The 26,411-nt window shown below is 39.7% G+C and overlaps 2 protein-coding genes across 6 annotated transcripts in view; one reads left to right on the plus strand and one right to left on the minus strand.

The window, feature by feature from the left end:
- mtfr1 (mitochondrial fission regulator 1) overlaps positions 1–1,927 on the minus strand; it is a 43,122-nt gene extending 41,195 nt beyond the window's left edge. Inside the window, exon 1 of one of the 4 annotated variants that reach the window (XM_069921379.1) lies at positions 1,665–1,927. The gene's annotated coding sequence lies outside the window, so the exon portion shown is untranslated. Of the gene's footprint in view, positions 1–1,643 lie in introns of all 4 variants that reach the window. The other 3 variants (XM_069921378.1, XM_069921377.1, XM_069921376.1) reach the window with 3 other exon arrangements.
- armc1 (armadillo repeat containing 1) lies at positions 1,886–24,495 on the plus strand. 2 transcript variants are annotated; one of them, XM_069921382.1, is made up of 7 exons: positions 1,886–1,980; positions 3,714–3,915; positions 11,370–11,461; positions 13,453–13,642; positions 16,555–16,671; positions 21,855–21,929; positions 23,417–24,495. In XM_069921382.1, the coding sequence occupies exons 2-7, from the start codon at positions 3,754–3,756 to the stop codon at positions 23,606–23,608; spliced, it is 828 nt and encodes a 275-aa protein (XP_069777483.1). In that variant the 5' UTR covers positions 1,886–1,980; positions 3,714–3,753; the 3' UTR covers positions 23,609–24,495. The 2 variants fall into 2 exon arrangements, with proteins under 2 accessions (XP_069777483.1, XP_069777482.1); XM_069921381.1 differs by lacking the exon at positions 1,886–1,980 and adding an exon at positions 2,022–2,236.
- The last annotated feature ends 1,916 nt before the right edge of the window (positions 24,496–26,411 follow it).

Here is a 26,411-nt window from a genome sequence, read left to right on the forward strand (position 1 = left end):
TCGAAGTGACAGCGCTTGGACAATTTACGCAATGTTGCCAAGTATTCACTTACTGCCTCCCCGGCATTTGTTTCCTTTCGTAGAATTGTTGCCTTTCTGCCATAACTGGTGGTCTGCGGCTTAAGTGGTTCCCCAGTGCTGTGCATAACTCGGTGTATGTCTTTGTCCCTGGGTCTTTCAGGAACAGCAAAGTTTTAAGGAGATCGAATGTTTTGCTGCCCATTATATGGAGGAATAGGGCACACTTACAGTTTACCAGGGCTTCAATAATATTATAGGCTACACAGTAGTGGTTAAACCATTCTACGTAATGACCCCAACTTACATCTGCTGTGTTTAATTCTCCAAACTTTCCCTCTGCCATCTTGGCGCACTTTTGCTTTGATCTTTTGGCAGGAACTGGTGGAGCTCTTTAGGTAATCACCTTTTACCTTGATCCTTTTACTTCCTTCTCCCGGCTGGTGCATGGAGCACGTGTAGGGTTCGTTTCATTCCTCGCCGCCACTGTTGTGTATGCTCTAACACAATTAAGACCCGGAGACGTGATGCTTTTCTCATTCTTTAATTCCATCAGACTGACATACAGAGATCTATAGAGAAGTGACATGATGGCGAGCTTATCTTTTTCTTTCTTTCTTTCTTTGGCTTGGCTTTGCGGACAAAGATTTATGGAGGGGTAATGTCCACGTCAGCTGCAGGCTCGTTTGTGGCTGACAAGTCCGATGCGGGACAGGCAGACACGGTTGCAGCGGTTGCAAGGGAAAATTGGTTGGTTGGGGTTGGGTGTTGGGTTCTTCCTCCTTTGTCTTTTGACAGTGAGGTGGGCTCTGCGGTCTTCTTCAAAGGAGGTTGCTGCCTGCCGAACTGTGAGGCGCCAAGATGCACGGTTTGAGGCGATATCAGCCCACTGGCGGTGGTCAATGTGGCAGGCACCAAGAGCTTTCTTTAGGCAGTCCTTGTACCTCTTCTTTGGTGCACCTCTGTCTTGGTGGCCAGTGGAGAGCTCGCCATATAACACGATCTTGGGAAGGCGATAGTCCTCCATTCTGGAGACGTGACCTACCCAGCGCAGTTTGATCTTCAGCTGGCGGGCTTATACACAACAGGTAAATCGCTACATATGTTTTGGCTGCAATAGTACTTGTTACCCTTGCTGACTGTGGCTCCTCCCACTGATCCCTGAACAAAGACGACCAGCATGGAAGTACTCCATTCTGTTGTTCATAAAAGCCTGTCTGTTTCTATACAACTTCGTCTTTTGAAGTAACCCATGGTGCATAAATCTATTAAAATTGGACTCCTGACGTTTTTTAATGTGAGATGAGCCACACCAAAAAAAACCTCGCAGTCTCCAGTAATTCTGCGAATCACCCCTGCCCGTCGAATGGGGAATGAATGACAATATTCAGCCACAGGAACCGGATCTCTGCTCTGGTTTCTATTCCCTCAGGAACGAAATGTGCGTAATTAAGTACAAGGATTGATTCATTCACTCAACTGACTGGGCTGTCTCCCCAATATTACGACCAAAGACTGACCTGATACCAAACGGGAGGGTCACGGGGGCGGCCAAAGTCCACGGCCGAGGTCTGAAACAGGGGGTCGAGAACCAGACACGAAGTTCGGTACCAGCAAATACTCACTCGGGCTTTGACAAGACTCACGTCGGCGGAGAGTAACGCGGACCCAAATCCGTGGCTTTTCATGGGCTTGGGGCCTGCACGATCACCGGGCGGAAACAAGCAGCTCCGCTCGCCGCTGCTTCCAACGTCACGCCAACCAGCCGCACGCGCAGCAATCCCCACCAATCAGCTTCGGCCTACCTTTCAGGCCAAACGAGCACATTCAACGCCTTTAAAATGCTTCTTAAAGTCTAGCAAATAAAATAAATAATGATTTAAATCCTTGAATCCCAAGAATGCAAACTCGGAATTTCTTGATTTCAAAAAGAGGAACAGCGTGTCGGCAGTAACGTAGCAGGTAATTGGCTCCTTCGGGCTTGCGGGAAGAATGAACCAATGGTGTGGTTGGACTGGGCTGAGTGCTGAGTGCCGGGCTGGATGGACGAGCCGCTGGATGTTGGGCATTTGTGTTCTTCGGAAGGGTTTGGAACTGTGATGAGGTTCATGTTTTAGCAACTCTGTCCGCTGGAGTGGTTGTACTTTGTTGTCGAGAACGAATCGAGTATCGGTTAATACGCGTTTTAATTCAAACGGCGAATTGCGTGGTTTTAAAGGTACGTGGAGGCCATGACTGCTGGAGGTTAAATGGGCAGCTCGACTGGGGCCAAGGTCTATCGGTGGGCGCGAGGTATCGTCAACCTGTTTGGGTCTTCCCTTCAGGACCAGTGTGGTATTAACCCATGTGTTTTCAATTTACTTCAGGCAGGTGGTTAAATCGTATTCACTTTACTACTTTTGGAAGTTGAGATAGTACTTATTATTGACTTGCTTTTTAAAAAAATCCACAAATAATATTTTTTTAACTGTTCCAGAAATAGGATCAGGAATAGGCCATTCAATAAGATCATGGCTAATTTGGCCGTGGACTCAGTACCACTTTATTCGTCTGTTTCCCATAATCCTTAATTTCCCTATTATTCAAACAATACAGAAAAGTTGCTCTCTGGGAGCAGTTCCTCCCCATCTGTTGTAAATATAGGTCAAGTTCTCGCCTCACTTGCCAGTTGGGAGGAGGGAGGAAACTCCCTGTTTTTGTCTTAACAATAATTTCACACTTTTGTTACCTGTTGTATTTTATAACAGTGTGGTTATTTGTAAAATTTAGGTTAACAAGGTTGGTGAAAATGAATGAGATGTTTAGGGATGTTTTGATATTATTTCCCATCACATTGTTTGGCAGACCTGACTTTTTATTTACTTTAATTTGATACTATGGCATATTCTATTTTCTTCAAGGTCTGATTTGAGGATGTAGAAAATAACAAGTGAGTGAAACTAGCTTATTGGATTTTTAATTCAGAATCTGAATTTATTGTCATGAACCTGTCACGAGATTTGTGGTTTTGTGGCAGCATCTCAGTGCAAACATTTATATAAACCACCTTACAAAATAATAATTGACCATTTTCTTTGCATATTGTGCTCACGTTGTAAGCGACTTGCCAGATTTATTGAGAAAAGATGAAGATTTGCAAAATAATTGGAGAACCTGGGATCGAGACAGCTTAAAAACCAGACTACAGGGTGGGTGGAGGAAGATTCTGTACAAGAAGGTAGAGGTGATAATATGTGTATATATACTTCTATAGAAAGAGAAAGTGGTTAGAAATGGTGAGAAGCCAGGCGTAAGAAAGATTTGAAATTATGAAATAATAATTGAGGAGCTATTGGTCTCTGAATATTTTTAAAATTTTAATTTATCATTGGTACATGTTTTTAAACTACATTATCTTGTGGGATATGTAAGTATTATAATTGGTTGTTTTCAACATGGGTTATGATTTTGGTGCTTTGTTCTGTTTAATGTTGTATCCAAGTATTCAACATTATAGTTTTTATTACATTATAGGTACTGTAAATTGCATGATGGTTAACATGAAGAGAAGACGCCTTTGCAAACAACGTTGCCCACATTAAGACTCAAGGGAATTTAGTTTCTTAAAGGGATTTAAATAAGAAATTGTTACTCAGTTGACTAAATATTAATATTGAATCCATTTATGCCTAATGCATACCTAATTTACTTTACAGTACATTTGCTTCAACATATGGCATAGCGGATGGTGGCACAATGAGTGGGGAGCCTGATGCCCTAGCAGTAGTAAACCAGCTGCAAGATTTAGCATCTGACCCCTTGAACAGGCGAGCAATTGTACAGGATCAGGGATGTCTGCCTGGCTTGATCCTATTCCTCGATCACTCAAATCCTCAAGTTGTTTATTCTGCATTATTGGTAAGTAACAATCCATCTCTTTTAATGTTCAATATTTTTTTAAAAACTGGTCAGTGTTCCTCTTCTATTTGCAGTTGCTTTATGGTTAATTCACAACCTCTCTACAATAACTATGGTAAGACCATGAGTCTGTAAATTATGGCAATTTGCACAGATGGCAGTTTAAAAATAAGAACAGTACATCACAGTATAGACCTTTCAGTCCACAATGCTGTGTCAATCTATATAATCCTATTCCACACCATCAATCTAACCCTTCCCAACCTCTCAGGCTATGATATTTTATCTTTCTTCTATTCCTGTTGTTACGAGCTCAGAGGACCCCAAAATCCAGCAGCAATAGATATTCACCAAGACAAATGATTTCTTAAACAAAAGTTGCTTTTAATTATCTTTAAACATGAAAACAGGACCAAACTTAACTTATTACTATTAACTAACCTAACTTAACCCCCCTTCTAATTCTAAGCACACATGTATGTAATGTGTGTGTAAGTTCAGAAAAGTTCTTTGATTCACAGTTCAATCTCACTTCTCCTTCCTCCACGTTCACTGGTTGAAGGTAATTCTTATATTGTGCACAGAATTTAACATTTATAGCATTCACCAGGTAAATGGTTACTGCTCAGGAAGTTTCTTGTTGGTTTTCAGAGAGAGTTGTTGTTCGCTGGACACCCACAACTGATTCCTTGTAACCAGCCACTTCAGTGTCTTGCTGAAGAAACTTTCCCCATCAGGGTTTTTTCAGATGAAAACCTCTTTCTTTCAGGTCATCACAGAGTTCCTTTTTGTTTCTCTTATTTCAAGTGAAATGTTAGGCAGCCAGTCCTCTCCTCTTGTATGAACCACAAGGGCTTTGACTAGGCTGAACTAAGCACTCACAACCCATCTTCCAAATGAGGTTTTTCCACAAGCTTTCCAGCTTGTCCTGTTCCAGTCCCAGCTGTTGCTGCCGACTGTAGCACTGCAGAATTGAATTTTCTCTCTCTCTCTCTCTCTCTCTCTCTCTCTCTCTCAGAAAAAGCCTGTTTTCTCTCTCTGCTTGCAAAACCACATGATCCTCTTAGAACAGCAAGTTCCACTCAAGACAGACTGCGGCTCCGAGTTCTTTTATCTGTTGCATTTTTGTGAACAACATTCCATTAGTGAAGTCTCTTGGGCACTCTCCGAAGCTTTTGCAAAGACTCTTGGAGCTGGCCTGTCTAGCATGAGCAGAGCTCCAGTATTTTAAATAAGATCTGTTTTGAAGTGTTTGTATGTGATCTACACTAAAAAACCTGCCCCAATTTATCTCCCAAATACATATCTATAAATCTGTCTCATATTTCCTATCCAAGAATTTTAAACATCTATATTGTACACCAGCCTCCACTACCACCCACAACATTGCATTCCAGGCACTCACCACTTTTTAAAAAAAATTACCTTTGATGTCTCCCTTTAACTTTCCTCCACTCAACTTAAAACAAATATCCTCTGGATTCGGCCATTACTGCCTTGGTTAAAAAGTGCTGACTGACCTCCCAATCTATGCCTTTCATAATTGTATACAACTCTATTGTCTCTTATCCTCTATTTCTCAAAAGAAAGGTCCTAGCTTAGTCAACCTTTTTTCATAAGTAGGACCTGTTTTCCAATCTCTACTCTGCACCCTCAAAAGCTTCCATATCTTTCCTAGAACATAAAATTCAAGGTAATTGAGTTTTTAAATAGGCATAGAAACAAAAACAAGCAAGCCTTTTGCATATGTACAAGTCTAATTCCACAGACAAATTTATTAAATGCTTACCAAAGGTCCATAAGCACATTATCAACAACTCTTAACATGTATAACCCTTACCTGCTATTTAATTGGAAAAACTCAAATGTTTACATTTATTTAAATTTAGACCTAGATTTGTCCACGCTACCCAATTTACACCAATTAACCCACATCCCTTGTACATTTTGAGGGGAGGAAACTGGAGCCACTGGGAAATCTCTCACACACAGAACGTACAAACTCCTTGCAGCTCGGAATTCAAATCCCAATCGCTGGCGCTGTAAAGACGTTATGCTAACTGCTACACCTACTGTGCTGCCTCATTGGTTAAGGCTCAGCCATTTCTTGTGCTTAAAGAGTGTATTATTCATTCAAATGATACATTTTATGATAAATTAAGACATTAGAAACCTTCCACTTGGCCTGTTTTTACATGGTTTAATACTTTTTTTTGCTAACACATAACCTTGTTCTTTGAAAATGGGGAAACATTTACTGATATCTCTTTGCCATGACATTTTTCATTCTTGGCATCAAGATATAGTTCCATATTCATGAAGAATTGAAAGATCATGCTCCAAGTCTTTGAAATTTAAATTCTTGCTACTTTCAGTGGCATTTTGATGGTTTTGTCATAATAATTGGTGACCTTGAAACAATTCACAATCTAACAATAGCCTATTTGCCAGATTACTCAAAAATCAGTTAAATTTCACTACCTTCAAAGAGAGTGGAATATTTGGCTTTTGCCTTTGTGCATGCTTTTATCACTGCAAACATTACAGAAAGGTGTAATTCATTAATTGTAAAATTCAGTTATTTTCTCAAATTTGGAGGAAGTATTTGATTGAATTATATTCTTGTAGTGCTTTCTACTTGCACACATTTTAAATATAGAGGAAAGGATGGAAATATACTCTTAACCCATTTTTAAAACAAAATGGAGGCAGACACAAGATAAATTGTGTGCTGGTGAGTAGGATTGAAATTGATTCTGCTGCCGTCTAGAATTGTCAAATTATTGTCATCTTATTGTACAAGTACAACCCAATGGAATGGCATTTTCCAGTCCTCGGTGCAAAACATGGAGATACAACCAGACATATGTGAGTCTTGAGTGTTTAGTGTGAGCAGTTCCTTTGGTCATTCAGCTCATGAGAAGAAGCTGTTCCTCAGCTAGGTGGGGCTGGCTTTGATACTCCTATATCTCATCCCCAACAGGAGCAGTTGAAAGATTCAGTGTGCAGGGTGGATGTAGCTCTCGATGATTTTGTGGTGCTGCATTCAGTCAATGAACCCAGTAGATCACATTGATGGTGGGGGAGGAAGAGGGATTGGAGAAGGATGATTCCATTGATCCTCTCTGCCACTCTTATGGTCCTTTGGACTGACTTCTGAGCTTTCTCTGCAGCAACTATACCACACTGTGATGTAGCTGGCTAGGGCGCACCCAAGAGAGCTTCTTTGAAAAGGTTGACATAATGGTGGCCAGTATCCTTGCCTGCTTCAGTATTTTCAGGAAATGCAGTGACTGTTGCACCTTCTTGACAAGTGAGGAGATGCTGAGTGCTCTGTGAGCATCTGTGTTCACTTGAATGAGGATTATAAACTGTTAATTAAAATTAATTTTAAAAAAAAGTGGCAAACTTGTATTCTTGTTCATGTGAAAGTACTAGTTGCCTGGTAGAATATTTTGTGCATGGACTCCCTCAGTTACACATGATCTGATTTACAGTACTCTAACTTTATGGAAATTTTCCCATACATTTTTAAAGCTTTTTTTCAAGCAAGTAATGTTAAAATGTCTTATGATATTAATGAATGGATACAGCATATATTCCATGAGTTTAATTCTGGATGGAGTTTGTTTTTTGATCTTGGATGATAATGTTTCATTGAATAAAATATAGTAAATTGCACTCAGCAATAAAAACAATTGATGACCAAAAAGTATTTCAAATTATGCGTCTTAGAAATAAATAGTTCCAAATCTACAACAGTATTCACCTTTTTTTAAGCTTGCTAATAGAGACCATAATGCATTGAATGTGCTAGATCAGTGGTTCTCAACCTTTTTCTTTCCACTCACATATGCCTTTAAGTATTCCCGATGCCATCAGTCCTGTGATTAGTAAGGGATTGCTTAAGGTGGTATGTGAGTGGGAGGTGAAGGTTGAGAATCGCTGCTCTACACCCAATTTTTACTGAAATACTTTGCTGAAGTAAAATTGTCATTGGCCCCTTTGGAGTTATGAAATGTGCACATGAGTCAATTAGATATGATTAAAACAGTGGTTTTCAAACTTTTTCTTTCCACCCACATACCACCTTACTAAGCAATCCCTTTCTAATGACAGAGTACCTATGGCATAGTGATAACTTAAAGTGATATGTGAGAGGAAATAAAACAGGTCGCAAACCACTGCTAGATCATCCCACTCCACTGTGACCTGGTCTGACAGTGAGACACAGTGCAAGCTTGAAGAACAGCACTTCATTTTTTTTGGTCTCATTGCAATCTTCTGGATTCCGTATTGAATTGTACAATTTAAGGTAACTTGATTTTTTAAGTGTTAATCACCTAATGATCTGTAATATTAGCTTGGTTTGCCTTTTCTTCCCTCTAGCAGTGAAAGATCTGCTGAACGTCCTCTTGCTTTGCATTTAGCAACTCCCACATTATTTTGTCCATGTTCTTGTAACTGCTCTAACTATGCCTTGTCATTTGTGCTCACAGTCTGGATGTACTGACTTTTCCTCCACAGATGCAGCTTGACCCACTAAGTTCTTCCATCAATATTTTTTTTTGCTCAAGATTCCAGTATCTGTAGTCTCTTGAGTGACTGGATAATTGTTTCCAGCTTATACTTCCCCTCTTTCCTGCTCCTTGCAGTTTTACAAGCTTCTTTTCTCTTTTTTGGTTTTGAAGTCTCCAATGTGAAACATTGTTATTTCTCTTTCCACAGTATGTTCTGTTTGTTTTAGATTTGCAGCAACTTCTGATTTTTAAAAATTTTCTCATTGCCAAGATAGGATGGAGTGTAGCTTGGAGGGAAACCTACAGGTGGAGCTGTTCCCATGTCTCTGAAGAGCAAGATGCCAGTGCTTTCTGGTGATAGAGGTTGCAAGTCTGGGCAATGCTATTGGACTAATCTTGGGGAATAATTGCAGTGCCTTTTGTATTTTATTTGAATTGATTTTAGAAGCTACTCCTAGTTGCCAATTATTGAGATTAGAATACATGTTAAAGTTCATGGAAATGTAATAAAATCTGCTAGAAATGTTTTTGGGTTAAAGAAGATTGCAAATGCTAAAATCAGAAGCAAAAAGAGAAATTGCTAGAATCAGAAGCAAAAAGAGAAAATGCAGGAAGTCCTCAATGGACAGAGGTAACTGCGCAGTTCAGATTAAGGACTTCTTCAGAATGGGAAATATTTCACGTGACTGAAAGGCTACAACTTAGTGTTCCTAAGGATAGGAGGAAGGTGAATAGTGTAAAAGAAATGAATGAAAATCCAGTTGAAGAGAAGTGCCAATGAATTTTCACTTTAGATGAACAATCCTTGACTCAATGTTGACTTTTGTTTCTTTGCTCCCTAACATACTAAGTGCTTCCAGCATCACTGTTCTTGTATGAAAATATGTAATTATTCATCAAAATCACATTGCTCCCTTTCTGGTCTTTTGAAATCTGGGTTGTATTTCTTGAATGAAACTTAAAAGTCCTGGTCTAAATAAAGTTAAATGGGTAGAGGGGTAAGCCATCGTGAATCAGGGTGAATCTTCCATTTAAAAAAAACTGTACCTCACCTGGTCTTGCCTTCAGTTCCACTTTACTGTAAAAGCTTTGAATTGTCCAAGTCAAAAATCTCTTTCAGTCTTGAAGGGTATATAACAATTAATTGAGTGGAGAATTCTATAGATTTGATGATACCTTGTTTGGTGGTCCAGACTTATTGGGACATGGGACCTGTTCTGTGTGACTGAAGAAATCTAGTCAAATGGATCACACGTTGTGATGTTACTCTAGATCTCTCCCTCAAGGTGAAAAATAATCTTAACACCTTGTCAAGGCACTTGGAATGTTGTTTTATAATGAGCACATGTAAACACTCCAGTAAGCATAGGCCCAATCTTCATAACCTTTCTTCTTAAAACAATAATTCCTGGAATCGACCGAATGAGCCTTCTCTGAACTGGTTCAAAAGTAAAGCAGAAAACCTATGTGCATTACTACAGATGTAGTCTCATCAATGTGTGATATAGTTGTAGTAAGCCTTTTCCTTTGAAATAAAAGCCATAATTCCATTTAAACAATTCCATCCTTTGTACATGTGCAAAGAAATAAATGCTGAAAATAATGGATGATGTTAGAGCCATTCGGGTATCGGAAGTTCACTTTTGCAGAATGCACAAATACTAACCAAAAGTTTGAGATACAGAATAAACTGTGCTCTCATGAAATTTATGATGAGAAAAAATAAATGCATGGTCTTTAGTTTTCTTCAAGGCATTTCTTAATGTAAGTGCAGATGATGCAGCTTCAAGATCTGGAAAATCACGACAAGTACTGTTTTCTGTGAAAGCAGATCCCTTTACGGTGTTGACCGTAATTTCCTTTTTGGTTGCCTAAGTAGATGGATAAAATTTCTTAATTACTCTATCTGCCAAATATTTTTTAAGATCAAAAATCTCTCAATATTCATTTTTAGACTGCATTCTCCTTGCATCTAACTTTTTAAAATGTATCTACACCCTTGCCCTACTTTACAACAATGAGGGTACAGAAGTTTTCCCTTAAGTAATTTATAAACCACAAACAAAAAAAATCTGAGACCAAATTTTAAAAATTGCACTCAACCTAAATTTCATGAGGATTATTCCACATGCCAAATTTTAGGGAGTGATTTGTACAATCTGCAAGGATGAACTTCCATTACCTGAAAGGCTCTGAAGAAATGTAGCTGCAATTCTTTCAGAAGAAAGAATTGAATGTAATCCTTGAATTGATGTGCAGTCACCTTTATACATCTCCAGTTATAGTTTGCCAATCTAAAATTGACCCATACATTCCAACTGTATTTTCATTGAGTAGTCAATCCACTCAACATCCTAATGTTGCCATTTTACATGGAAGCAGGGGTGCAGTCAATTTAAAGGAAAACTGGTGGAGAACTCCAAAACCATAGCTTTAAGATGATTTGTAAAAGAAACAATGACTATCAGAGGGGAAATATTTGGAAGAATACAGTTGCAGGGTTATGGGGATGCTTACAGAGAGTTTGCATGGACAAAGAGCAAAGTGTGACCCTTTGTTACCATTTCTGTGGCTTTCAGTACTGTTCTACAAGATGGATGATATGATCGTATCATTTTGGAGTATAAATGGAAATTGTTCATCTTCAAAGCTAAAAATCACAATTGATTCCTAACAGATTTAAAACTAAAAATTTAATTGGCAGTGTTGTAAACTTTGAAAAGCTGCTTGTTTTTGATCTTAAATGGATTGTTGGAAAATGCATTACAACCATTAAAAATATTGTGGAATTTTCATGTGCTTGGATTTTAATATAGAAAGATTGACTCACAAACTAAATTCTTGAGTTGTTAACTATAGAATATTTTTACTTTCATTTTGTAAATCATGTGAAGAATGGCCAATAGTGTTTAATTGCTTTCCTCTGCACCTTAGGCTCTACGATATCTGGCAGAATGTCGGTCCAACAGAGAGAAAATGAGAAGTGAATTAGGCATGATGTTGAGCTTACAAAATGTGATCCAGAAGTAAGTCTGTGGTGTTTCTGCAGCTGAAAGATGTGTTAGACCTTGGTTTAATGTGTCCAAAGAGCCTTCTGAATTTTTTGCGTTCATGTAAAACACAATTTGAAAATGAACATTTTTCTCAAAGCAGTTAAGTTTCAGCATCTGATATATAAAACTTATTCTGAACAGAAAATTTGTTAGTGCATTTACTTTCCTGTGTTGCTGCAGCAAGCAAGAATTTCATTTTATCTGTACATTATAATTGTATATGATAAACTCTCATTATCATCAGAAATGTTACCAACAATTAGTTAATTTGTTGGTAGCAGTCATCTGTGCTCACTGCTAACCTATCTGGTAAGTGCCCTCATGCCTTTTATTTAATTGCCACCATGAATTGGCGAACCTTGCCTCTACAAAGATTGTGATTTATAAAAAAAAAAATTAAATACAGTATTAGGAATGGGAGGGGAATGTATGCTAAATTAACTTTTGAGAGCTTGATAAGTTTTGTGTTCACCCTACCCAGCTGTTAAAAGTTTGAATACAACAAAAACATTCCCAAACTATTAAAAAGAAACAATTAGACTATAGAAATTAAACAAATGTATGAATTTTCTGAAATACCTTTTTAAGTAAACTCAATTCATTCCAAGTATATGGATGACATAAAACTTATTTTCTACCAGCTATTAATTGCCATTGAAATGAATGAGCTAATTTCACTCATGATCTGAGGCAAATTCTCTGGCTTATAAGATTAATTATCTCACATCTCACTCATCTGCCTTCTCCCCATTTCCCTTTGATACCTTAGCTATTCAGATGCCTGGCCCAATGACCTGGCCTTCCCAGCCGTCCATGGTAGCAAATTTTAGAGGTTTACCATTCTCTGGCCGAAGAAATTCCTCTGCATTTCTGTTATAAATGGGCGCGCTTCCATCCTGAAGTTGTGCTCTCTTGTCCCAGACTCCCCTACCATGGAAAACAACTTTGCCAGATCAACTTTACCCAAGCCTTTCAACATTCTAAATACTTCTCTGAGGTCACCCCTCATTCTTTTTAACTCCAAGGATTACAGTCCAAGAGCTGTCAAGCATGCCTCATCTGCTAATCTTGTGGATCTCCATCCTTGTCTGTTTTCAGACCCATGTACTTCAAACTATCCACCCTTTATTCGCAAGATTGCATCACACAGTTGATGTACAGTCTCGCTCATGAAGCTTAGACATTCATAACCAAGTGAGCATGAACAAGGTCTGAGGCTGCTGCTTGTATATTTATTATTATGCATATCTGTCAATCACACTTAATTAGGGGTTCACAGCTCCCTCATGCTGCAGTCCTTTCCTCTATCTGTCTTGAGCACCTCGGCATTGATCAGCTCAGCAGGTAGTAATCAGCACAGAGCTGTCCGTTCCCCTGCAACCATTCTACATACAACTATTATACACATAGTAAGGTTAGTTAAGCCATTAACAGCTAGTTTAAGGCTGTGAATATGTTTAGATGTGACCTAATTCTTGATGTTTTACACAATCCCTTATTCCAGGAATCATTTTTGTGAATCTTCTCTGAACCTCTCTGCTGGTGAACATCTGCATATTTATATTCTGTACTGGACTTTGTATTTCATTATTGAAGCATGTGCAAGAAGGTGGTTGTGAATAATGGAGAGCAAGTTTGAAATTTTCCATTTTCATTGGATTATCCAAATTAGTACTTGTGCAAATGTTCCCAGTGGAGCTTCTTTTGAATAATTTTTGGCTTGCTATCTTGTGCTTAATATTAGTTACTAGAATTTGCCAGCAAGACCTTAACAATGATCTTGTAGAGAAGATAGCATACTTGAAGCCAAAATAAACATGGGAATTGCATATAGGCACCTTTTATTAAATTGAATTTTCTCTCACTTATCGAACTTAAAATATAGTAGAATTTTTAAAATTGCTTTGAATGTTCTGACTTTTCTGAAGATTGTTGTATAAGAACAGCAATCTCTTCTTTTTCAGGACAACAACGCCTGGTGAAACTAAGATTTTAGCAAATGAAGTATATGAAATTTTGCAATCTTCAAGCTGTGAGGAATCTGACTACACAAATGATTGTAACTCACATAGGCGCAAGCCACAGTTTTTTCTGGGAAGTACTAATAAACGTGCAAAAACTGTTACCCTGCAAATAGATGGTTTGGATGATTCGGTAAGAAGATCTGTGTTAACAATTACAACTGATTCTGAGTTTGCATTAGGAAATGCATCTATTTGAGTATGAACTTTGGGTAAATAAAGTAATTTGTCCAGTTCTAATTTAATTAAAATTAAAGTTTCCTCATCAATTGATGTGTTGCATGTGTGTTGCATCTTTTATCTTAGAAGCAAGCATTTTTCTATATTAATAATTGCATGAAGAAAAGATCAATGTTTACTAAGTTATGACTCAAAGGATTTTCTTTGAGGATATCTGGTGAATTAAAGTCATTATTATAGCATGCGATGACTCTAAAAGCATATTGTTCAAGTTTTACGTTCAGAATGTTTATTATTTTTTCCTTTTAAATGGATGTCAGACATCCTATCAAAAAGTTGGGTAGAGGGGGTTGGGAATCTCTGTTTTTGGGAAAAAAAAATTAAATCAAATCTAGTGTGCAGGGACATTGAATCAGAAGATGTTGAATCCTCTGGTAGAGTTGAGAAACTGCAAGGCAAAAGACTGATGGGAGTTGCAAGCAGGGCTTCAAATAGCAGCTAGGATGGAGGATGCCCTTTAGAAATGGCAATGTTACAGTGGTCGTGTGGGACTTGAATATGTAGGTGTACTTGGAAAATCAGGTTGTTGCTGGATTCCAATTTGTGGAATGCATATGAGATTTCTTTTTAAAGCTGCTTGCTGTTGAGCCCACTTGGGAAAAGGCAATTCTGGATTTGGTGCGGTACAAAGAACATTTTGATTAAGGTAAAAACACCATAAGGAAGCAGTGATCACAATCACAATAGAAGTCCCTCTGTGGTTGGAGAGGGAGAAACTAAAATCAGATGTTGGTACAGTAAAACGTCATTAGAACACGGTAGTTGGGGTCCAAGATTTCATACCGCGTTACAGCCGAGTCGCAGAACAGATGCAGGGGCAGCCACCGTGGGACGTTGGGGCAGGGGGGGCTGTCAAGCGCGGGGAGTTGGGTCGCTGGCTGATGGTCATCAGCCTGCCCTTTAGCAGTTTGGGGTCCACAGACACCCGCGCTATAAGCAATTCCGCGGATTAAAGAATCGCGTTCTAAAGAGGTTTCACTGTATTTGAATAAAGGTCACTATGGAGGCATGAGGAGAGCTGGCCAAAGTTGATTGGCAGGGGACCCAAGTAGGGAAGATGAATAGAGCAGCAATGATAGGAGTTTCTGGGAATAATTCAGACATGATTGTTTCATCCCTAAGAGCAAGAATCATTCTCAAGGGAGTGTGAGATGATTGTGGCTATGACAAGAGAGGGAAGTCAAAAACAACAGAAAAGCAAAAGAGAGGGCATATGGTATTTCAAACATTAACAGGAAAACGAAGGTTTGGGCAGCATTTAAAACCCAATAGAAGGCAACAAAAATGCGGGGGTGGGGGGAGGGGTGTGGAGGAGAGATGAAATATGAAAGTAAATTATCTAAAGTTTTTTCAGATTAAAAAGAGTAAAAGAGTCAAGAGTGGATTGCTGGAAAATAATGTTGATAATGTGGATCAAACAAGTGGCAGATGGAATCAAGGTATTTTGCATAGTCATCACCAGAGAAGACACCAGTGGTGTGTCACAGGCATGTGAAGTTTCTATCTGCCTTTTTATATTAGTGCTCTTCTGGCCTGCTCTGACTCCCTCTCTTGTGTAGTGCTAGGATGTTGCTCTGCTGTATTCAGCAATATAGCAACAGCAGTGAATCCCCATGCACTCCCCTCAGTTATAAAGCATTTCTGACTTGTTGCAGTGCCATGCTGTTTTTTGCCAGCAGCGATATTTCAAAAAGCACGTGTGAAGAAACGATTGGGAAAGGCTAATTGCTTTTATGATTAACTGAAGAAAATCCCTGAGTAATAGATGAACAGCAGTGCAAATAATTAGTTACGGGTTGGGCAGGGCTCTGGCTGGTGATTAAGAACAGGTTCAGCAGGGGTGCTTCTTGGGGATTGGGTGCTGATTGGACAGGGTTGCTGTCTGTGGATTGGAGGATGGGTTGGGCTAGGATTGGGTGCAGAGTAGTAGTTGCTACTTGGGGATTGGATGCAAATTAGGCAAGAGCACTACTTGGTGTGCTAGTACAGCTTGGGGTCAGGAGAACTCGACACTATGGTTTGAGCATAGGTCAAGCAGGTACTGCCTGGTGATCTGGAAGGGGCTTGGAGTCTGGGTACAGATGGTAGTGTCTGTCTGATATACAATGCCCACTGAAAAGACTATTTATTTTGTTTAAAATGGCTAGTTTTTTAATGGCTTGAAACTAATGTGTGTACATTTTCAAATTTTCCCAGATTGAGGGTGCACTCTGTCCCCTTGACCTCATGCAAGCACTCAGCTCTTCCTTTTTTGACCTCACTCACATGTATAGTGTCAGAAACTTAAGAGAATCAGGGCAAAGTGGCCATAGAAAGGTGCTTAGAAAACTGAAGGTGAATGAGTCACTTGGACTACATCCCAAGGTGCTGATGAAGTTGAATATATTAGTAGTGATATTTCAGGAATTGTTAGTCAAGGTCTAGAAAATTGCAAATACCATTCTACTTGCTAAGAAGGGGAAGAGGCAAAAGATAAGATTATTTTTCATTGGCTAGCAGCTGTAGATGAGTGATGCTCTAGTATTCAGGACAGACCTGTTAATCACAACTGTAAAAGACTACAAAATTATTAGTATCAGGGATAATGAGTGATGAATAGATGGGATAAAATGAATGCCGGTGAGCAGGTGATGCCAGGATTTCACTGGAGATGAACAATAAATAGGTCATTTGGTTGATTTTAGCAGATGTTTGTAAAACTGCTATATGGTCCTTAGTTACTCATGCTCACATTAAATTTAGTTTCAAAATATGATAGCTTCGTAATTTTATAGCATGAAATGTTTTCTTTTGTTTTTTTTTTAGTCACGGAGAAACATATGTGAAGAAGCATTGTTGAAAATTAAAGGTGTTATTAGCTTTACTTTCCAGATGACTGTAAAAAGGTGTATTGTGCGGATCCGATCTGATCTAAAAGCAGAGGTAGGTCAATTTTTAAAAGAACTATTATTTGGATAGGAATTATAAGATCATTTTGAGTTGACTAGTATTCCAACATTTGAGGAAATTGAAGTCTCTTTTTCCCTCATTTAAGTGATTTGCTGAGCCACTCTCCAAAAACTCTGTTAAATGCATACAATTTTCTTCGACTAGCCATGATGTGACCATTGCCAAATATTATGTATTGAAGTTGAACTTTGAGTTGCAGCTGATTGCATTTATTTTCCAAGTAGAAGTACTAAATTATAACTGGATAGATAGCACATAGTTATTTAATACTTTTTTAAAAACTTATTGATGCTAACTTAATTTCATTGATGATTGGTTATTTTTTTTGCCAATTATTCAGTAAAAGAAAAGCTAAATCAATGGATTATTTTGTATCATTAAGTTTGTTAAATAAAAATGGTTAAGTCCAATGATGCTTTCCAAATAACCATTTGTGATGTCAAATTATTAATAGCTTCAGTCCTATGCAATTACATTATTTTAGACCTTTTTCTTTTGTCATTGGAATGATATAGATCTTAAATTAAGTTTTTCAATTCTTCAGAAACATTTTGTTTATTTAATATTTTGCTTGTACATCTCTGCTTTTAAGTAGCTCAAGTTCAGGAGCTTGTTGGAGTCTCAATGATTGTTTAGTGTGATGTAATTGCACAAGATGCAATTCTTTGAAGCTGTTAATGATAAATGGGAAATGCCAGGCTAATTAACGTGACATTAGTGGAAAAAAGCTGGGATTTAAAACATTTTTTTTTTTGGAAATAATATCAGGATATGTTTCAAATCAAGGAACAGCAAAGGAGACCTGTCACGATTTTGTTATGGAAATTGTATTTGACACATTTTGTCTGTGAGCATGTAACTAGCAGGATGGATAAAAGGACATCTTTAAATGTAGTCATTTGGATTTTAAATATAAAGCATTCAATACGTGCCATCAAATTATTATAAGATAAGAATTTGAGAAGGAATAAAATGCAAGTAAAATGGAGAATTGGCTGACAGAAAAAGAGGGCAGGATGAATGGGCTGCAGTGAGGTTGGCAAGCTTTAACTAGTTAGATGCCACTGTAATTGGTAATGAGGTCTTTCCCGTTGCAACCTGCCTTCATCAGTTTGAAGGAAGCGAATATAATGCATTGAGGTCTGAGGAATTGAGCAGCCCATCCTGTCCTTGCAACAGACAAGTCTTTGTAATTCCATATTCTGATTCGTGCTCTAAATCAGTGGTTTTCAAACTGTCCCCTTAAACTCACATTCTACCTTAAGCAATCCCTATGCCATAAGTGCTCTGTGATTAGTAAGGAATTGCTTAAAGTGGTATGTTAGTGGGAAGGGAAGGTTGCTCTAGTTCTAATTGTTATTGAAATATTTTGCTTGGGAAAAATTGTCATTGGCCCATTTCCTTTGGAATTATGAAACCATGCACATAACAAGTCAATTAGGTACAAGTAAAAGTGGTTTTCAAACTTTTTTCTTTCCAGCTACTTACCACCTTACGACATCTCTTGCTAATCACAGAGCACATACAGCATAGGGATTGCTTAAGGTGGAATGTGATTTTAGGGGGCAGTTTGAAAACCACTGTTCTAAATTTATCACCCTTATTTTTAATGCTTCTTACATTAAAGTGACTGCATTTATTCCCTATCCACTGTCAGCCCTTCCTAACAGTTTCATTGCACATTGCATCTATCTTTCCACAAATTGCCTCATCATCTGACCTTGCACTCTAGTTTAAACCCTCTCCAACAACTCTAACAAACCTGCCCACAAGGACATTGGTCCCTCTTAAGTTCAGATGTAACTGTCCATTGTGTACAGCGTACGCCATCCCCAGAAGAGATCTGAATGTTCTACAAGTCTGAAACCCTGCACCAACACTTCAGCCACACAGTCATCTGTCATAACGTCCTATTCTTCACAGACATGACAGAGTGATCCAAAGAGGTCCTGCTTTATTCCTAACTCTTATTCACTCTTCATGACTTTTTTTCCTATCTATGTCGCTGGTACCAATGTGTACCATGACTTCTGGTTACTTGTCCTTCCTTTCATGAATGCTGTGGGCTTGATGCAAGACATCTTTGTCCCTGACATCTAGGAGGCAACCTATCATCTGGGAGTCTCGATCTCATCTGTAGAATCTCCTGTCAGTTTAGCTAATTCATGAAATCCCCATTACTATGCTGTGTGGCTTTCCTCTGGTAAATTGTTACTCTGCCCCCCTCCCCCACGCACTATCTGCATTCTAGGTGTAACTATTTCCATGTAATTCCTCTCAATCAACTCTTTAATCCCTCCTTATGATCCAAAATTAATCCAGCTCCAGTCTTTAAGGAAGGATCCACTTTTCTCAGGTGAAATCATCAGGGTCACTGGACATGTCCCCAAATCCCCACCTGCTGCAAGAGGAACAGGCCAATGCTCATTCCGATTGCTCTAAATGTCCAATAAGAAAGAGACATTTAGCCTCTGCTCACCCTAGCTTTCTTCACATGGCACTTGCTTTCTGTTCTCAAAACCTTAGTTATCTGAGTAGAAATGATTAAGTAGGTTGGGCCTATTTTCATTGCTTTAAAATAATGAGAGAAGTAATGAAGCTTAAAATTCTGAGGGGATTTGACAAATTGGATGCTTAGAATGTTAACCCTAATGGGGAAAAATCGGTTCTTGGCAGCTGTGTTTCAGAATGAAGAGACATCCATTTAAATTAATAAGGTGGCACAATTGGCAGTGGTTAGTGCAACGCCTTCACAGCGCCAGCGATAGGGACTGGACCGAGGTTTGAATTCCACGCTGTCTATACGTTCTCAAAAATGAGAGTGGAGAGGGGGTAAGATGAAAGTGTACAATTTGAGACTTGAAACTTATTAAGCTTGCACATCTATCCTGTCATTTCAAGGCTATTGTGCATTGTGACAGTAAACACTGTTCCTAAACATTTACTAGGTGGTGCATAAATCATCTTCCTCTGAGTAGCTCTGGGGGCTTCGGTTTCCTCCCACTCTTCAAAATGTACTGGGGTTGTAAGTTAATGGAGTGCAACTTGGACGGCATGGACTCGTAGGCAGAAATGGCCTGTTACTGGCTGAATGTCTGTTTAAATGTCTAAAAATGAAGATGAGAAGGAATTTTCTACACCAGAGTAATGGATTTGGGGTCATTGAATATGTTCAAAGCCAGAGAGAGATATTTGAACTTTGGGAGAAGTAAGATTAATGGTGATCAACAAGAATGTGGGCCGTCAATAAGATCCAATTAACTGTGATCTTATCAAATGGTTGAGTGGGCTTGATTAATTTACCCCATTTCTCGCTACCCTCATTACCAGATAAACATTTTTTCATAGTTATGAATGTAGCCAAGATTTTTCTGTTAACAATCAACTATTTGCCATTTTAGACAACCTGCTGGGGAGAGATGATATTCATATGTTTTTTTCTCGCATTTCCTATTTGTGGTCAACAATATTTGGGATAAATGTGGCATTATTTAATCCATCTCTATTTCTTAAATGATTATTGCTTGAAATGTTTTTTTCTATCTTGGAGATTCTAAGTCACACATGTCAAACTCTGGCCCGCGGGCCAAATTTGGCCCGCGATATAATTATATTTGGCCCGCAAGATCATTTAAAAAATGTATTAGAGGTGGCCCGCCCTGCAGCGAGAGCCGATGCTGTTTTTTGGTAATGTCACCTGCACCATCCTCCCCCTTCATTGCACATCCTTCCCCATTGTAACACGAGAAATTGTAACACGAGAAGTCTGTCGATGTCATCAGCCGGCAAGCCAGTTTGAAGGCTCCCCGCTCAACCAGTCACTTCTCCCACCTGTCGAGCGGTGCGGCGGATGGGCGAGCGCCTGTGATTTCCTGTCGGCGCGACGGGCATGGCAGGCTGCGCATGGCCCCAGGCAGCGCGAGCCCCGCGCGACTGGCACCGGACAGCCCTTCCACAGCGAGAGCGCACTTCTCCCGGTCGCCACGGCCTTCAGCGCTTGCACCCGCGCGGACCCCAGGGACGGCTGGTTCGGCCCTACATGTGAAGAGAGAGATGGTGGCTGTCCGCAAAGGCTGATCAGCAACGCGCTGGGCCTGAGTGGGTGGGTAAGCAGGGGTGGGCAGAGGGTGTAGGTGAGGAGTAATGGGCAGGGGAGGTTATGGTGGTGCGAGGGGCAGTTAGAGGGAGAGATGAGTAGAAGGAGGAGTGGATAGGGAAGAGGTAAAAGGGGAGGGGCAGGGCGAGTAGGGGAGGGGTGATTAGAGGGTGAGAGACGGGTAGAGGGAGGAACAGGTTGAGGGGAGAGGCAGTAGAGGGGCGTGTATAGGATGGGGTGGGTAGAGGCAGAGCGAGTGGAGTGAGGGGTGAGTAGAGGTTGGGTAAAGGACTGGTCAGGTAGAGGGATGGTGGGTCGAGGGTGAATAGAGGCCTAGAGCCTGAGGAGTGAGCAGGAAATGCTGAGTCCTGATGCAGGCCAAAATGGACACAGCCTGTGAATGCTGACTACATCTCCACAGGGACCAAATAAGTTTCCCTCAGGTCAAGCAAAGGGTGAACTTGAGCTACCTACTCCTGACCTGTAACATTATCCTCCTAAAGTTATATCCTAAAGTTTAACATTACATATGTTGAAAGAAGAGAAAACATGCAGATGTTGAAAATTTTCAATAAATATTTAGTTCGGCCCTCGACTTAGTCCAAGTTTTTAATTTTGGCCCTCCGTGAATTTGAGTTTGACACCCCTGTTCTAAGTAATACAAACTTCAAATTTCATGTTGAGTTTACATGGAGGAGCATTCTATGTGAGGTCCTAAACTTGAAATATTATTAAGCAAGACATTTGGGAATAATTTCAGTGATCAGTTGATTTGAAAAAAGATGCAAATTAGTTTAATTACTTTTTTTTTGACATGCCCTGTAAAATGGTTTAATTAAGAGTCCTTTGAAGGCATGGAAACTTGAATGAAATATATGGTGATTAATTTATAGAACTTTAGATTATGCAAATTCTTTATTCAAAAACCAGTTGTAAATGTACTCCGATTTTGTCATGTTTTCTAACAATATGCTGAATGTTCTTCCTTTTAAATGGAAGTACTCACCTTTCTTGCTGTAAACAATACTATAGGATTACTGGCATTTATCTTCTGTTGTAGGCACTGGCATCTGCTATTGCAGCAACAAAAATTTTGAAAGCACAACAAGTGATCAAAAATGAGAGTGGAGAGGAGGTAAGATAAAAGTCTACAATTTGAGATTTGATTATTATATTTGCACATCTGTCCTGTCATTTCAAGGCTATTGTGCATTGTGACAGTAAACACTGTTCCTGACATTTACTAGATGGTGATAAATCATCTTCCTCTGAGTAGCATCCAGCCTTTTGCTTTCTTGGCTTCTGCTGCAACCTCTTTCAACCTTCCCCCACCACTGCCTCCAAGCAGCTTTTTAAAATTAGTGCTATAGTTCATGAGCATGTGAATTCAGGCGAGGCCTACATTTTGCTTTGTACTGTACAGTAATGCTTCTTAACTTTAGTTGTATGTGAAACGTGTCTTAATACTTTGTTAACCGCCCCCCCTAAATAATTTTCTTTGGCATCTGAAAATTGCCCTTTACTTAGAATTAGAGTTGGTCTTTCCCACTTTTTGTCGAGATCTATCAATACAATTCCTGGAATATGTATCAAAATAATGAAAGTAAAAATCTTTCTTATTCTGCAATCATGTTGATATGTAGACATAGAAGTTGAAGGGCACAGCAACAGGCCCTTCAGCTCTCAGTATCCATGTTGACCATGAGACTGATTTTAAATTCATCCCATCTGCCTCAATAGTCTATATTTCTTCATTGCTTTCCTGTTCTTGTTCCTGACTAGATACTTAAGCATGGCTATGACCTCCCCTTGTAGTGTGTTCCAGCCACCTAATACTGTCAGTAAAACTAGAAACACGCTTTCCAAATCTATAAACTCCCACTGCCAACCTGCCTTATCTATGCCTCTCATAATTTTATATATTTTCTTAGCCAGAGAAACAATCTAAGTCTGTCAAATCTCTGCATAACCTCCTTGTAGCTAATATACTCTGATTCAGGCAACAACATCCTGGCGAGCCCCCCTTGTGCACCCTCAAATTTCCATACCCTTCCTGTAATATGTTGACCTGAACTGCTCAATGATCTATATGTAGCCCAATCAAAGTATTATGTTGCTAAAATATGACTTGCCAGCATTTGTACCTGATGCCCTGACTGATATGGGGCATCAGGTATATGTTATATTCCTTCTTTACCACCCTGCTGACTTGCCTTGCCACTTTCAGGGAGCAATGGACTTCTACCCAAAGATTACATAAATGCTCTCAGAATTTCATCCATTAACTGCATTTGACCTCATAAATTGCAATGCCACATTTGCATCTATTAAACTTCATTTGCCACTTTGAGGGGAGGATGGTGGGGACAGGTGTGCTCTTCTTTCTGCTTTCTGATTTCTTTGTCAAACCTTTTTTGCAAATCTTGTTCTAATCAAATTTGCATACAAAAATAAAATGCACATTTTGTCTGATTGCTGCATTAGTGACAACATTTGAACGTGTTAGTTAAGAACATTTAAATAATGTAAATTTTGAGCAGAACAGCCAAAGGAATTGTATCCTATCCTTTCCCAGCTGCTGTTTGCCAGAGGATTTTGAAGTTTTTGATCATTATTTTGTAGATGCTGGTTCCATTCCATGGCACATCTGTTGAAGTTGAGGAAAACACAGATTTACCAGATTATTTGCCAGAAGATGAGAGTCCTGCGAAGGATAGTGACAATGCTGTGTCCCGTGTTGGGAGTAAGCAAGAAGTTGCTGGTGGCTGGTTCAGCACAGCGGCAAACTTTTTATCACGGTCATTTTATTGGTGACAGGTTGGAGCTGCATCAGTCGGGTACTTGTAGGATAGTGGAAACCATTTCCATTGTTTTGATGAATTGTCATCTGCAATTTATCTTTATGCAGACACTGCAGTTTCTAGAGGCTTTGTATATATTACATCTTCACTTAAGCAAGAAGTTAAGCTATCAACAATGGAGAAGATCCCTTCTGCCTTTATCACTGAATTGCCTCACAATCATAATTTTATTTTTATTTCCCTTTGTGCCCACAACAGTACCAAATAACATCAAAATAGAAGCTTGAGTGACCAAAATTGGACAGAATCTTCTGCAGCATTCTACATCATTAGGTTCCATATTCATTTCTTGAATACTGTACAGAAGATCTTTGTTAATATGTGTGTTATGCATGAATTTCTTTTGGGCATTGCACATTTTGGTGGTATTTACAATTTGCTCAAGATCTATTTGCTCAGATATGCCTTTTGTTCAAATTCTAAAGCCTTTATAATGTATGCCTTTTCTAATTGAATAATGAAATACAGCATGCTCATTGGTGCATTTTGTCTTTGTAACATACTGGTACTAATTACCCAATATTTCTGTACACTAAATACCATGCTTAGTGTAACTGACATGTTGCCTTTTATTCCAGTATTTCAGCACACAGAGAATATGTCAAAGCTCGTTAACTGCACTTTGTTACATTGTAAGATGTATTCAATTTTACTTTGCCAGAAATATATGAAAACTAATTTGATATTTGAACGTTTGAGGTGAAAGATATGTATAGTGTTCAACAAATGTCTTTGTTATAACTTTATTCATGTAATCAACATTTAGTCTAGTAGGACTATTGTTCCATAAATGCATATCATTGTGATATTCTCCATTAAACATTGGACTACATTTACAAATCTTTAAATATTTTCTTTATAAAATTTCAGATTTGCACTGTAATAGAACTTAAACCATTAAGCTTAAATTCCTTCAAACACTTGGAGATAATTTGTGTATTGCGTGTTCATGTAAGTCATTTGAAATCAAAAGCACAGTGTCAGCCAGTAGGTTATTTATGAAATTCCGTTTCAGTGATTTAGGTGGAAAAATCTAAGATGGAGTTTTGTGGATTTTTGGCTAATGCTGTACTGCCAATGTTTTTTTAATTTGATAATGAGTTCATTGTCACAATCCTTGAAGCATCTGAGCAAGTAACTTTAAAGATAAATTATAAAAGCAAACTAATTAAATTAAAAGCAACAATAAATAAGATAGTGTAGTCGCACGAGGCACGCAGCGAGCAAAATAGCTACGCAGAGTCTGAAGTGAGTTGAACCAATTGATTCATACAACTCTCGCATACGCTTAAATCCCTCGAAATCTGATGACTGCAACTCCTGGGACCTTAATGATGTTAGCTGTGGGCTTGCCCCGCACCTGGTGCTCTCAGTCAGATCTGCCGTGGATGAGCAGCCACATGAACCACACCCCCCCCCCCCAACCAAAGAACTGGTGTTCGGAGGTGTGGAGTTCATGGCACACACCTAGTCCATTTGGGTGGCCAACCTCATCAGCATGGGGGTGGCACAGTCACAGGGTGTTCCAGGTCTAGATACTCCAGTCAGTGGTGAAGGTCTCCTCATGGCCACTCGCATCGAGGACACGGGGGGTTCCATTCTGATGCACCACCTAGTACAGGCCCTCGTACAACCACTGGAATGGTGAACAAAGACTTAGTCGCAGTCCCAGAGGTCCTTGGGGACAAAGGAAGTTGTCGTGTCATGGCACGAAGTTGGGACAGGTGCTAGTGTTCTTACCTTCTCTCAGTCTTGTGAGCACTGCCACAGGTGTCTCCAACTCTGCCAAAGATGTGGCTAAGTCTTTGGATGCCAAGAGCACCCATGGGAGCTCATCCACCCAATCTGGGCCTCAGAGGCACACCATCAGCGTGCTCTACCAGGCTGTTGGACTGTGGATGGTAGGCTTTGGTTTGGTGCAGCTAGGTCCCAAGTAGCTATGCCAGTGCCAACCATAGGCTGGACCCCCCTTGTCTGAAGTGATGTTGGCAGGCAGCCTGAAACATGCACCCCAGCTTGCAATGTGGGCTCTGGCACAGGACTCCATGGACATCTGGTAAACCTGTCAACAGTGGTGAACATGTTCCTTCCCCCTGGGAGACTGGCAGCAGATGAATGTACATGGACATGCTCAAACCTCCTGTGCATCAGCCGGAAGGGTTGGGGGGGGGGGGGTCTTCACATGCCTTTGGACTTTCAAGATCTGGCAGTGTATACATGTCCTGGCCCAGTGCCCACTTGCTTGTGTAGACCGTGCCAAGCAAATCTATCCACCAGTTGGATGGTTGCCCAAATGGACAGGTGGGCCAAACCATGTAGTGTGTTGAAAATGTGACACCTCCAAGTGGCTGGAACAATGGATTGGGGTTGGCCAGTGGACATGTCACAGAGGAGCTTGCTGCCTGTTGAGGTGATGGGGATGTCCTCAAGTTGTAATCCTGAGACTGTGGTGCGATAGGCCAGCATTTCTTAGTCCAGCTGCTGTGCCTTGGCGAGCGTCACATAGTCCAACCCTGGGGACGGAATGCACCAAATGGATGGAGGTTCAAGACAGTGTGCCAGCCACACTTTTTTCCTGGAAATATTTGACAGTGGTGCTATACTCTGAAATGTATGACAAGTGGTGTAGCTGCCATGCCAGCCATGGATCCACACTTTATTGAAGATTTTGTGGACTGTGAAGACTGGGAACTCCCTCCTCTCCAAGAAATACTGAAAAGTCCAAGGGCTGGCTGTATCTTGGCTCTGGGAGTCGC

This window comes from Narcine bancroftii, chromosome 2 (assembly GCF_036971445.1).
Source record: "Narcine bancroftii isolate sNarBan1 chromosome 2, sNarBan1.hap1, whole genome shotgun sequence".
NCBI lineage: Eukaryota > Metazoa > Chordata > Chondrichthyes > Torpediniformes > Narcinidae > Narcine > Narcine bancroftii.

Bases quoted from the DNA above. Each gene is read 5' to 3' on its own strand.
- armc1 (XM_069921382.1), top strand. From the start codon at position 3,754: ATGAGTGGGGAGCCTGATGCCCTAGCAGTAGTAAACCAGCTGCAAGAT. The intron at 3,916-11,369 runs GTAAGTAACAAT...TCTGCACCTTAG, and splicing joins TTGTTTATTCTGCATTATTG to GCTCTACGATATCTGGCAGA. The intron at 21,930-23,416 runs GTAAGATAAAAG...ATTATTTTGTAG, and splicing joins AAAATGAGAGTGGAGAGGAG to ATGCTGGTTCCATTCCATGG.